Source organism: Nematolebias whitei, chromosome 8, assembly GCF_014905685.2.
Source record: "Nematolebias whitei isolate Nwh7 chromosome 8, NemWhi1, whole genome shotgun sequence".
NCBI classification, from domain to species: domain Eukaryota; kingdom Metazoa; phylum Chordata; class Actinopteri; order Cyprinodontiformes; family Rivulidae; genus Nematolebias; species Nematolebias whitei.
This window is the reverse complement of record NC_056505.1, coordinates 19424839-19437766: the sequence shown is the minus strand read 5'-3', so window position 1 is coordinate 19437766 and position 12928 is coordinate 19424839. Positions and strand designations below refer to the sequence as shown.

The window sequence follows — 12928 nt, the reverse complement described above, 5'->3', positions numbered from 1 at the left end:
CCCAGACCAGCTCGCCTCAGCCGTCTGAGGAAGTAGAGTCTCTGATGAGCTTTCTTGATCAGGCTGGTGGTGTTGTTGCTCCAGCAGAGGTTGTCATTCATGTGTACACCCAAGTACTTGTAGCTGGAGACCACTTCCACCGCAGATCCTCTTATGTTCAGGGGGGTGTAGGTGTTTTTGTTCCTTCTGAAGTCCACAATCATCTCCTTAGTCTTCTTCACATTGATGTGAAGGTTATTCTCTCTGCACCAGCTCTCCAAGTGTTCCAGTATAATGTTAAAGTAGAAGTAGAGTAGGTCCTCTGCTTTTCTCCCTTTACCTGCTTCCATTGGGATCAATCCTTAGAAAGCATGGGATCTTTTTTCATTGTTACGCTGACGACAGTCAGATCTATATGCCACTTAAAAAGAAAGATGCCCCCTCAATTAGGCCACTTCTGTTGTGTCTTGAAGACATCAAAGCCTGGATGTCTTTAAACTTCTTAAATTTCAATGAAAAGAAAACAGAAGTGATGGTGTTTGGTCCTAGTGGCTCTTGTGAACCTTGCCCTGTTGATCTGGGCCCTCTGGCACCACATGTAAAGAAAACTATTTCTAACTTGGGTTTTAAAATGGACAGTGATTTTAAATTAGAGTCCCAGATTGGAGCGGTGGTCAAGACCAGTTTTTATCACCTCAGACAGCTGGCTAAGGTAAAGACCATCCTTACAAAACAGCAGCTGGAAACAGTAATCCATGCCTTCGTCACCTCTCGGCTGGATTACTGTAACGCTCTTTACCTTGGAGTCAGCCAGTCCTCCCTCAGACGCCTCCAGTTGGTCCAGAACGCTGCTGCTCGGCTTCTAACTGGAGTTCAAAAAAGGGAGCACATCACCCCCACTCTGGCTTCACTCCACTGGCTGCCTGTTCATTTTAGAGTTCATTTTAAGATTCTTTTATTTGTTTTTAAAAGTTTAAACGGTCTTGCTCCATCCTACCTCTCTGAGCTGCTTCACCCATACTCTCCTGCTTGGTGCCTCAGATCAGCTGATCAGCTACTCCTGGAGGTGCCGAGGTCTAAGCGGAGGCTCAGAGGGGACAGAGCTTTTTCTGTTGCTGCTCCAAGACTGTGGAACGATCTCCCTCTTCCCATCAGACAAGCCCCTTCACTGTCCAGTTTTAAAACTCTTTTAAAAACACATTTTTACTCCCTGGCTTTTAGCACACACTGAATTTACTCTGCACTGTTTTTATTAATTTTATTGATCTTAATGTTTTAACAGCTGTTTTTATGTGTTTAAATGTTCTTGATTTTATATGTACAGCAATTTGTGGCAGCTGTGGTTGTTTTAAAGGGCTTTATAAATAAAGTATTATTATTATTATTATAGAAAATCTAATTGTGTTACACGGATGGGCTAAGGGAAATCAAAAATCAATTACTAATAAATGTGATTTTAATTATTTGCAAGAAATAAGGACAACAGCACATAAAATAAGTATTACTGGGACTGGATGGTTTGTAACATTTGGCAGTGTCAAGACTTGGCCGCATGAGGGCGCTGCACCGGAAACAGAATCACCGGAAGTGTTGGGGAACCCAGCAGCTGGTCAGCAAACATGAAAACAGAAGAAAATAGGCCCGAAGGCACTGAAGTAACGATGGATGATGTTAAAAATCTTGTTAAGAAGAAAGACGAAATAGAGGAACAAATACAAGCTTATTACGATGTTTTAGAAGACGTAAGTTAGAATCCTGCTGGACACAGGTAGCTCTGTATAGCTAACATGCTAACATGTTTTTGTTTGTTTACAGCAGGGTGTCGGAGTCGAAGGTCCCCTGGTTGACGACGAGGGCTACCCCCGTGCAGATGTCAATTTGTACCAAATCAGAGCAGCAAGGCACAATATTTCATGTAGGAACAATCAGACAACGATTTGTGTGACTGATAATCACAGTTTGTAGATTATTGTTTATCTAACATTAGAAGTGTTTTTGTAAAAAAACAAACTTGGGAACACATTTTAAAGATAATAGCGAATGCACGTTTCTTCTACAATCATTGGAGGAAAAAAAAATATATATGTTAATTTCATTTTGCAACTTAGTCACTTAAACTACTTAAACTAAAACTTTTACAATTTATATTTTTGCTGTTGTTGTATAGGACCCTGTGTACAAAATTTCGTTCCACCTCCTGTGCCACAGGTGATGCGAATGACGATAAAGAACCTTGAACCTTGAAAAAGTTTTAATTTATAGTATGAAACATACAACTCCATCACAACATCATAAATCCATAGATGATTTTGTTCCACACTTTAATACCGTTCACAGAACAATAACATCATTATAGGTTTGATTTCTTCTTATGTTCATTTTCCAGTTATCAGTAGTACATTTATGGAACTTCAGATTTTTTTTTTCATACTTTTATTGTAACATAAAGACTTTGTTGTGTTTCAGGTCTGCAGAATGATCACAAAGCCATCATGGCAGAGATAGAAGAAGCCCTGCACAAGCTGCACGCTCGGGAGAAGGCCAAGCAGGAACAGGATGCTACTGAAGCCCAGGAGGAAGCGATGGAGCAGCAGGTCACCCTACCTCCTCCTTTTGCACGAGTGGATGCTGTGACCGAAGGCTCGCCTGCCTCTGGGGCTGTGAGTCACAGCAACTGGGCTATTATATTTAGTAATTTATCACATGATCAGAATTGTTTGAATTCAGCATTTAAACAATCGTGTTTCTTTTCCTTTGATATTTGGTTGTTTCTTTTCAAAGGGTCTCAGAGTAGGAGATGAAGTCATCGAGTTTGGATCGGTAAACACAGGAAACTTTCAGAACCTCCAGAACATTGCTTCTGTGGTGCAGCACAGTGAAGGGGTAAGTTTACTTTAAGTAAGTTGATTTTAGCTAAAGAAACAGTTTTCTGTGTTTTAAGTAACAATTAATTGCAGATTTACATTTCCTTCAGTTTGCTTTAACTTTCTTTTTGTTTAACAGTCATATATCAATTTTATAAATCTTCAGTTTATTTTATCACAGTGTCTGTTTTTATATGATAAATTTGTACTTGACTTTAATGACAGTATTATTTAGTGTAACATGCAGCGTCATGTTTGGTTTTTAGAAACCATTACGTGTTGGAGTGATCAGGGCTGGCCAAAAAGTTCAGATGAATTTGACTCCACAGAGGTGGTCTGGCAGAGGTCTGCTGGGGTGAGACACACACATACACACACACACACATTTGTGCACGTATGTAGAATTTGCAACAATTTAAAAACCAATGGAAAGAACAACCAAAAAAAAGTTAATCAAATATGCTTGAATTTTTACTTCTCTGTTGATACTGATTAAACATCTCATTGGTGCACATTCTTAATGTAACTAACTTAAAATGCTGCCTTGTTTTTTTTTAAACCATTATCTGTTTTTTTGTTGTTGTTCCCCCAGATGCAACATTGTTCCTGTTCAGCGGTAATCTACAGAACTGTGTTGTATTTATGTACAAGAATCTCATCTTTGACTTATCTTTCCTGAGTGCTTTTACACTGACTTTATAATTATTACTGCAGAAATATTGATGCTTTTTTGTTTCAATTTAAATATTTCCTCCGTTCGAAAGCTGCTCTGAGGACTGAATATGTAAAAGGTGGCACAGACACAGTGAATCCACTGGATGAGAGAAGTGGGACACTGACTGATCCTGGATGTGAAAGAACTCCACCTGTATTATTCCTGCAGTCTGTTCGAAAATGTTTCATCTTGTGTACAATTTATTTTGGGTTGAATAAAGTAGTGAACAAACATCTGTGAGAATATTTGATCTTATAATGGATAAAAGCTTATAGTCAAATCATGATAAAATAGCACTAATAGTGTATTTAAGCAACTCAAAACATATACCATAATGAACTATTACTGCTACTTTTCCAACATTAAATACAATATAGACGTGTGCCGAAAATAAAAGTATGTCAGACTTTTTAACCAGAGAACTTGTAAGTAGCTGATTGTCATTTAGAATGTGTACATTTCTTGTACTTTTTTTAAATTTACTTTACCGTTTAGAAATGTAGGCCATTTTCTAAAGCACCACACATAGGGGACATTTTCTGCAGTTTGTGTATTTTGTAAAGTTAAATCTGTTGGAAACTATAGTCATGGGATTATTGCAAATTTTGTAAGCCATAACCTCACCTAGAGCTAACCACCCCATTGGTATTTAAATAAAAATATTCAAATATTTCATTGGATAAATATTTAATTTGGATCTAAAGGGCAGCAAAAAGAGCATGTCGATATTTTTTATGAAATTTTCTGTAGCCCCATGATTATGTGTAAAACTACCTTTTTCAATTTTATGTTCATTTCAAAAAGTGAAATAATCCAAGCCTTTATTTCTTGTATTTTTGATTATAACTTACAAATAATAAAAAAAACAAAATTCTGTCTCAGAAAATTCAAATATTGTGGAGCTTCAATATTGTAAAGTCATGGTCACACCCTAATCAGCTGATGAACTCCTAAACACGAGCTTCAATTGTCTCATTCCTCAAGTCCATCCACTCCTGAACCAGAGACATCAGAAGAGTCTTACCTGCTGATGAGACGAAGAACTGGACTGTTGCTCAGTGGTCCAATGTCCTCTTTTCAGATTACAGTAAATTTCCATGTCATTTATAAATCAAGATCAGTCTGGAGGAAGAGTGGAGAGGCTCAAAGTCCATGTTGCTTGAAGTCCAGAGTGAAGTTTCCACAGTCAGTGATGGTTTGGGTCCATGTCCTCTGCTGGTGTTGGTCCACTGTGTTTTCTGATGTCCACAGTCAACGCAGCATCTACCAGGACATTTTAGAGACTTCATGCTTCCTTCTGCTGACGAGCTTCACGGAGATGATTTAATTGATTGACAAAAACAATTGAACTTCTTTACAATATTCACATTTTTTCAGATGCACCTGGATAAACAACTGTGTCCACATCCAGTTAGATTCTGATTTAACTTGACAGGATACACACAGTTTACTTCTTTGGACAAACACAGCCTATTCTGTAAAATGCTTCTAGTTTAGCAACAACTAGTTCAGTGAGGGAGAAAGGATGAATCTTGTGAATTTCATATATTAAAGAAAATAAAATGTTAACATTTTGAAAACTTGTTTTTATTATGTAAAATTGTCCCCAACACACACAAAAAAGTTTGTTTAATCTGTTATTTGAAAGATTTTAATCCATGTTTTATAAACTAGCACAATAATTGAAACTTGTCAACAAATACTGAGGCAATATGCCTGAATTTGTTTCATGTATGAAATAAATTACATATAGTCCTTTAAACAAAAGTTCTCAGAAAAAAGAGAGAAGATGGGGGTGTTTATGTAAAATCTGTCATTGCTGAGATGTTGACAGGTCTGTTGCCTCTCAGGCATCAACATTTTACAAATCTGTACAAACAAAGTAGTTTTATCCAAGTGTAACAAAAAAAAAATCCATATCAGATATCACACTGGCAGCTTCATTTTCTTCTTTTTGGGCTTGACCATCTGTGGTAGTTGGATTTTAAATGCAGTCCTAAAAATATAAATATAAATCAAATTAATGCCAACAAAAAAAAACTCAGATGTCACACTGTGTAATGTTGCCTTATCATTACTGTGATCTAAAAACAGATTCTCCTTGATTAACTGACTTTATATTACAGCATACTTACTCGCATGTTGTGCAAATGGGGCTGAAGTTGCAGAAAACTTCGGGGAAAAAGGCAAAAAAAAATGGTCACAAGAAGAACATTTACTCTTAATAAATACAAGAATGGCCGTGACGCATTTTTTTGGTTCGTTTTGTGACTTACTTGACAAACAAACCGAGCACACGTAACCAATTTCGATGAGGTTCCGGTGGCAGAAACAGGCGGCTCTGTAGTCCACGTGAGCAGGTGGCGGCAGCACCAGCTGAGTGCGCTGCTCCGAGTCGGGCAGGAACACCCACTGTTCACACGAAAACAAAACGCACAATCTGCATGCGTAAGCAACCGCATTTTGTTGTGTTGCAAAAATACATCTTTTAAAATGTGCCCAACTCACCAGCAGATACTGTGCCAGGGCTATTTTCTGTGGTATTTTCAGATATACTCCTCCAGTTATATCACAAGCCTAAAAAACAAACACACAGGCACACATGGTGGTATTATTCTCCTGAAAATAAAATGTTGAGAAATAAAGTATGAAACAAATAAGTACCTGCTGAAGGAGTCCTGACTCTGAGTCCAACACACAGGCATCAATCAGGATGTTCTGTTTAAAAATAGTTAAATGAACTGACTAATACACTCATGAAAGAATACTGCTGAACAGAGATTCTTGCTCTTACATGTTTCTGTGCAGCGAAAATCACATTCATGAAGTTCATGTACTGCAGGGCACAGTCCTCAGCTGCTTTTATCACCTGTCGGTGAATCCAGAACATGAGCTCAAAACGCAGGAAAACAACAACAAAAAAAAAACCAGTCATGAACGAAGTCAAAGGCTTACCAGTATCCTCGATTTAACGTCCTGTCCAACTAAAACAACAAAACATACATGTGGGATAAAAATAAGTAACTGCCTCCTTTGATTCTGATATTTGGAAGAAAAAAAAAAGATATTACCTTCCATCTTTTTTGAGACCCTGTTAATATCTGAATATTACAGCGTTTAGGAAAAGTTGCTAAAACAGTACAACCACTGTAGACAAAACGGGAAGTCGCCAAACTAAAATATCTACTACATCTTGACTTCTCAGAAAAGCAGCACATAAATAAATTGTAAATTTAAACCAGAGCTTGGAAATATAAACTCATCAAGCAAACACCGCCGTATTGATAAAACAACAAATACATAAAGTATGACAATCTCCTGTGACATGCATTACTTTTGACTTGTTTATTACAACATGATTTGCAGGTAATACATAAAAAATGACAATTTTGTGACAAGACTTATCTGTATAGTGTGTATATAACTTGAGCCACTAATAACTACTGAAAAAAAAGTACAAGCGTTCTTACTCATCTATTTTCAAAAAATATATATACTGAATTATAAATATAAAAGTGCTTCTCATTCAAAGGATACAGCAGAGGGCTTTAGCAAGGGATCCCGCCAGCAGAGTATCAGTTGAGTTTCCTGTCACTTCAGCTGTAAGAACACAAGACAGATGTCAAGAAATCATTAATACTAAGTCTCAATAAATACCTGAAAATAAAACTACAAATTCAATGCAAACATAAATATTTTTTCTGGCAGAAAGCTGAGGAAGCAGCACTTATATGAATATTCGTCTACATTTATACTAGACTTACTTTTGGTCATAAGGTTCTTGATCTCTTCCGTAATAATGTTGTTGGCGACAGACAGGAGTTCATATTTTCCATCCTTGCTGGAGGATGCGTCGTCGCCACCGTCCCCATGTTTCAAACTCTTAGTGGGATACAGGAAGTGACTGAGCAGAAGAGACACCACCATGAGCAAAGACAGGAACAAAATGTAGACACTTTCTGGGAGCTACAACTAAATACATTAAATCAAATGCAGAATCAAAACTTAAAAAACATTATGCTAGATAAGTTAGATCCTACATTTGAAATATTACTTTGAAGAAAAATCTTTGGAGCAAATATTACTTCAAAGTACAGGAACAGCCTCTGCAGAATGAATTCCATGAGATATACATGATTGATTAAGCACATGAAGTATGTAATGTGACATATACAAACTTAACTGAACCTTTAATCTTTACGCTTTGATGGATGTATGAATGGATGAAAAACAATACAACAATGTTTTAAATTAAACTACTTAATGTATGAATAGCAAAGAAAATCAAAAAGATGCATTCATACAAAAACTGAGAGCAAAAAAAAAAGCAATTTTAACTTTATAAACTGAGTAATTGGTCTTGATAAAATACATATAATAATGCATAATTTCTGTAAGCCTGAGTGAAACATAATGTAACTATTTCATGTGTTAATGTATACAAAGAACAGTTAACTAGATGTATTGTTCATGACATGAAACTGCTGTGTAGAGTTACCTGTCCTGACAGTGACTAGCGATGACAGCCAGCTTGTTCGTCCTGTTCATGGCTGTGTGAGCATTTCCCATCACCATGACTGCATCCATGCACTTAGACAAAGTGAACTTGACACGGAAAAGACAAAAGATAGTCTTTAATTATCTTATTACATGTAAATAATATTACAAAACTTTTAAGGTGTTTTTCTTTGTGTTGTTTTATTTACCCAGTTAAGTTCACTGCTGTATATTGTCCAATTAGTTTGCTCCATTTAGTACAATAAAAGAATCAGTAATAATAAACAGTAATGGTGAAGTTCTTCTAGTTTAAGATATTTTTATAACTACTTATCCCTGAAATGCAAATATCTGTTCTGATTTTATCAAATGGCCATTTACATAAAATAAGTCAATTTTAAAAATGATATCAGTGTTTACTCAGTTACAAAAAAGTGTAACTTTTGTAATGTTCCATCTGGAAACTTAGCTCATATCATTTCACATTTCAATGGACAAAATCCTAATTATTTTAGTGCCAGTAAAAATAGCTGCTTATCTTTTACATTAGTTTCAGGTGATTTATTTATTTATTTCTGCAAAGACTGCACAGTCGACAAAGTAACTGAGTATTAAAAATAATACCTCTGGCTCACGTTGAGCTTGTTGACCCCACCATATAGGGTTCACATCCACAACGATAACCAGGAGATTAATTTCCTCCTCTGTAAAAAATAATAATAATTAAAAAACACTGGAACGCAGTATAGAACTCCAAAACAATTTTAGACGTGAAGCATGCAAAACAATAACTATTTGAGCTAAACTAAACACAGAACATACCTGATGCCATCACAAGAAGTCTGAAACGAATAAACCAACAAATGTTCCGGTTTTAACTGATGATAAAATCCATTTCTGATCAACAACAGACCATTATATTCACTGAGCTGACAGTGTTTTGGAATTAGAACACGCTTACAATATATAATCGATTTAAAGTTACTGTATTTAAAGACATAAGACCAACACACGGCTAAACGGTTTATGCGTCGCTTATTGATGACGTCACTTCTATGTTTAATGGGTTTTTAAAAAATCTTTATTGAAAAAGTATAAAACAATACAATAAAATGCAGTATACAGTAATTATATAACAGCCGCCAGGGGGTTACAAACACTGAGATAATAATTTACAATAACATATTACATAAATATATTCAAGAGAGCACATAAGATGCAAGTTTTTATGGCCTTCGTGTTGGTGGAATATTTAATAGTTTTGATGTATTGTTTGACCTCATTTTCAAAAATGGAGACAAGAGGTTTTTTGATTAGTGTATCTACATTTATGAATATGCCATTTGGCTAGGTATATAATAAGATTAATAATATAGAACTGTTTTTCTTTAGTTGTTGGGATAGTCAGTGAAACCAAACAAAACATGTTCAAAGCAAAGTCAGAGATCTGGTTCTATAAAAGTAGTACAACCATTTTCAGCGAGTTTAATGAAGTTAAACCAACAATTAAGCCTGTCTTGATCCTGTCTTATCTACAGCTGGAGCCTGAGGCCATTAGAGATTCACAAATTTGCAAGAAAGAGAGACATCTGTGGTGAAAAGGAAAACCATGCTAGTTTCTCGGCTAACAACAGCATGATAGATGAAACCATGCATCCACTAAATGAAGAGGAATTCCCACCACTGCCGGTCACCCTCAGTAAGCCCCCTCCCCCTAAGAAACCTGTTCTGTTTAGACTCCATGACACAGAAAATGCACATATCCCAGACAATGCTGTTTGCACACTAGCTGATTTGATCAACTCAAGAAGTGATGCGCTTGAGAGAATGGTGGATGACATTTGCACTGATTTAAAATTAATGAATGAAAAAATGTCTCATGGAAAAGCAGGTGGAGAAAAATGGGAATTCAGCTCTAAAATGCTGACCTGGAAAACTATGGAAGACGGTGGAATCTGTGGTTGCAGGGGTTACCAGAAGCTGAAAGGGAAGACGTACGAGCTAAAGTCATTAATATTCAACCTCTATTTATACAGGTTAATCCCATTGAGCCTTGGGGACTCATTTACAAGAGAAACCTGAAATATGTCAGCAAATACTACCATCTGAGAGAGAGAAACTTCCTGACGCCTTCTGGCCTATCATACAAGAAGAAGTCGTACTGACAACCCAAAGCCCTACGGCGTCATCATCATCATCAGGTTCATCTCCCGGCGTTGCAAGGAGGAGCTGTGGAAAGCAGCGAAGAACAGTGCTCTTCTGCAGTCGAAGGGTCTGCGCTTCAAAGAAGACCAATAGAAGAAAGAGATAACAGACAAAAACTTTGGCTCAAGGTTAAAAGAGCACGAGACGAGAGGAAGACGGCCTACTTCATGGGAGGAAGAGTCTTCATTAGTGGCTCAGAACTACGTCTTTAGATGGAGAGAACGATTTTACTCTAAAGAAGAAGAGCAACAGGACTTGGCTCTAAATGCTGTCAGTTTCATTCTGTTCTCAGTTTTGTTCACTCCTGTTTGAATTTAATAGTTAACACATTCTGTCAGAATAATATTTTTTTTATATGTGTTTATAATCCTCTAATTTAATATGAGAAAAAAATAGGGAGCTTAATGTTTAAGGGCAAAATGATAAGAGGTTCGTTTTACATTCATGCCTAATCATTCTGCACGGGGCTTATAACATGTTGGTGCTGATCTCAACGTTGCACAGTTAATGTACTCAAGGTTTGCTTAAAGTACTATTTGTTTACTTTGTTCAAATCTGTTGAATTGATCCTTTTTATATTTAAATGTTAGGTGTTTGCGAAACAATATTAAGTGCAAAGCTTTATTCCATTTTGCCAAACAATTCAAAATAGATTTTGTCTTTACAAGAATCCCACTGGTGTCAAACAATGCCAGCTTTTGGAAATCTCAATGGAGCAACTCTGTGTGGCTCTCACATGGCACTGAACGTTCAGCTGGGGTCACTACATTAAAGAACAGGTTTAGTCGGGAGGTTCTGTGTACCGAGTGTGACCCTAATGGTCACTTTATCTGCCAAACTATTAAACATAATGACAGAGTCTACATAACATGTAACGTATATGGATTCAACAGAAAATAGGAAAACAATATTCTTATTATGTCGATAGAGGATATACTACACTGGCTGTCTAAATTCCCAAACTCAAAAAAGGTTAAATCATTTCATCTGGATCAGTTTAATATCTCCATGGATAAATGGCCTCGGGGCTGATTGAATAGAACAAACACAAGTCTTAGTGCATTCATGAATAAATTTAACCTTGAAGATATCAAGGTCAAGTTTCTTAATTGTCATTTGCATCACATGAGGTGGAACAAAATTGTGTACACAGTGTCCCAGTTACATCCCAACAATAGCAAAAATATAAAGTGTAAATAGAAACTAAATAAAGATCTAAGATATGAACTAATGCTAAACAAACACCAAATGGTACGCTAAAAGATCGAAGATATACACTAGTCACTAATAATGCAAAACAATACACCGAACAACAGCAGCACGAACATGAGTCATTATGGGTGGATGAGTACGAATGAATGAATACAGCAGCATGAAATAATCAGCAGCATGGATAATCAGCAGCACATATCAATAATCAAAGTTGCATTACAGTTTTTTGTTTTTTTTCACTGTGATAATCCAGATTAAATATTCATGAGTCTAGCAGCTTCAGGGTAGAAGCTGTTCCTCAATCTAGTGGTTCTAATGCGCCGCAACCTCCTGCCTGAGGGGAGCGGGGCAAAAAGTGTGTGTGCTGGGTGAGTGGGGTCCTTCATGATGCAGGTGGCCCTCTTCCTGCATCTGGAGGTGTAGATGTCTGTGATGGTGGGGAGACTGACTCCAACAGTCTTCTGTGCAGCCTTCACCACTCTCTGCAAAGCTTTTCTTTCTGCAGCTGTGCAGCCTCCATGCCACACATTGATGCTGGAGCACAGGATGCTCTCCACTGCACACCTGGAGAAGGAGGTGAGGACTGAGCTTCCCAGACCAGCTAGTCTCAGCCGCCTGAGGAAATAGAGTCTCTGATGTGCCTTCTTGATCTTGAGCTCTTGATCTTGAAGATATATGGCAAGCAAAATATCCTAATAACAAGATATTTACATGGAGCAATAAAACAAGGTCAAGAGTTGATTTCCAAGGGTTTTAAAGAAAATGACATGGAGAACATCCCACTCCTCTTACAGATCTATAAGGCTATTACAGTATCAATACAATACTATCTACTCCTCAATTACACAGTCAGTATATTGGAAACTTAACAGTTCTACACTTACAAATGAGGAAGTAAAAAGAGGTGATGCACTTAATTTCACACTATAGGTCAAAAGCTGAAAAAGGGACAATTTGGTGTCAATTGGGAACTTCTGAAGTTTGAGCTTGGTGCATTTTTTTAAAGAAAATTTAGTAGCGATTTAGTAAAATCGAGGAAACTGGTAGAACTAAATATGGTGTCAAGGATAACTTCTTTATCTTGTAAAACCCCAGATACACTATCAGAGGAAGGAAAGCTAGAACTCACAAATTTGCAGATTAAATTAGATGAACTGTACAATCAGAAAGCCAGAGGTGCTTTTGTCAGATCCAGAGCAAGATGGCTAAATGAAGGAGGACAAAATTCTCATTTTTAACTTGGAAAAGCATCATGCCAATATTAATAATGTCACTAAACTGAATGTGAATGCAACACTAACAAATGATTTTAAAATAATATCTGGACACTACAGTCGATTCTTTGCAGAGCTACATTTGAAACCAGAAGTTTACATACACTAAGTTTGTTTTCTCAGTCATCCAGGTATATAACAACAAAAAAGGTTGAATCATGTCATCTGGACTTCGTTTTTTT

At 36.8% G+C, this 12928-nt stretch overlaps 2 protein-coding genes across 3 annotated transcripts; one reads left to right on the top strand and one right to left on the bottom strand.

Annotated features, from left to right (window-relative positions):
- Positions 1 to 1539: 1539 nt before the first annotated feature.
- Positions 1540 to 3828, top strand: psmd9 (proteasome 26S subunit, non-ATPase 9). 2 transcript variants are annotated; one of them, XM_037680377.1, is made up of 7 exons: positions 1540 to 1721; positions 1795 to 1894; positions 2446 to 2639; positions 2761 to 2862; positions 3110 to 3198; positions 3436 to 3459; positions 3608 to 3828. In XM_037680377.1, exons 1-7 carry the CDS (start codon positions 1599 to 1601, stop codon positions 3621 to 3623), a joined length of 648 nt encoding a protein of 215 aa, XP_037536305.1. In that variant the 5' UTR covers positions 1540 to 1598; the 3' UTR covers positions 3624 to 3828. The 2 variants fall into 2 exon arrangements, with proteins under 2 accessions (XP_037536305.1, XP_037536306.1); XM_037680378.1 differs by having other exon boundaries at positions 3436 to 3828.
- A 1526-nt stretch (positions 3829 to 5354) lies between these two features.
- Positions 5355 to 8960, bottom strand: gtf2h3 (general transcription factor IIH, polypeptide 3). The gene is made up of 13 exons (XM_037680376.1): positions 8878 to 8960; positions 8680 to 8759; positions 8057 to 8163; positions 7323 to 7462; positions 7096 to 7158; positions 6630 to 6659; positions 6514 to 6542; positions 6353 to 6427; positions 6223 to 6276; positions 6067 to 6135; positions 5835 to 5970; positions 5694 to 5730; positions 5355 to 5554 (listed from the first exon to the last, which is right to left on the bottom strand). Exons 1-13 carry the CDS (start codon positions 8885 to 8887, stop codon positions 5485 to 5487), a joined length of 900 nt encoding a protein of 299 aa, XP_037536304.1. The 5' UTR covers positions 8888 to 8960; the 3' UTR covers positions 5355 to 5484.
- Between the last annotated feature and the right edge of the window lie 3968 nt (positions 8961 to 12928).

Excerpts from the sequence above, each read along its gene's own strand:
- psmd9 (XM_037680377.1), top strand. The coding sequence starts at position 1,599 with ATGAAAACAGAAGAAAATAGGCCCGAAGGCACTGAAGTAACGATGGAT. Across the intron at positions 1,895-2,445 it reads AGCAAGGCACAATATTTCAT|GTCTGCAGAATGATCACAAA; the intron begins GTAGGAACAATC and ends GTTGTGTTTCAG. Across the intron at positions 2,640-2,760 it reads GCTCGCCTGCCTCTGGGGCT|GGTCTCAGAGTAGGAGATGA; the intron begins GTGAGTCACAGC and ends TTCTTTTCAAAG.
- gtf2h3 (XM_037680376.1), bottom strand. Across the intron at positions 6,136-6,222 it reads AGTCAGGACTCCTTCAGCAG|GCTTGTGATATAACTGGAGG; the intron begins GTACTTATTTGT and ends TTTGTTTTTTAG. Across the intron at positions 5,731-5,834 it reads GTGCTCGGTTTGTTTGTCAA|TTTTCTGCAACTTCAGCCCC; the intron begins GTAAGTCACAAA and ends TTTTCCCCGAAG.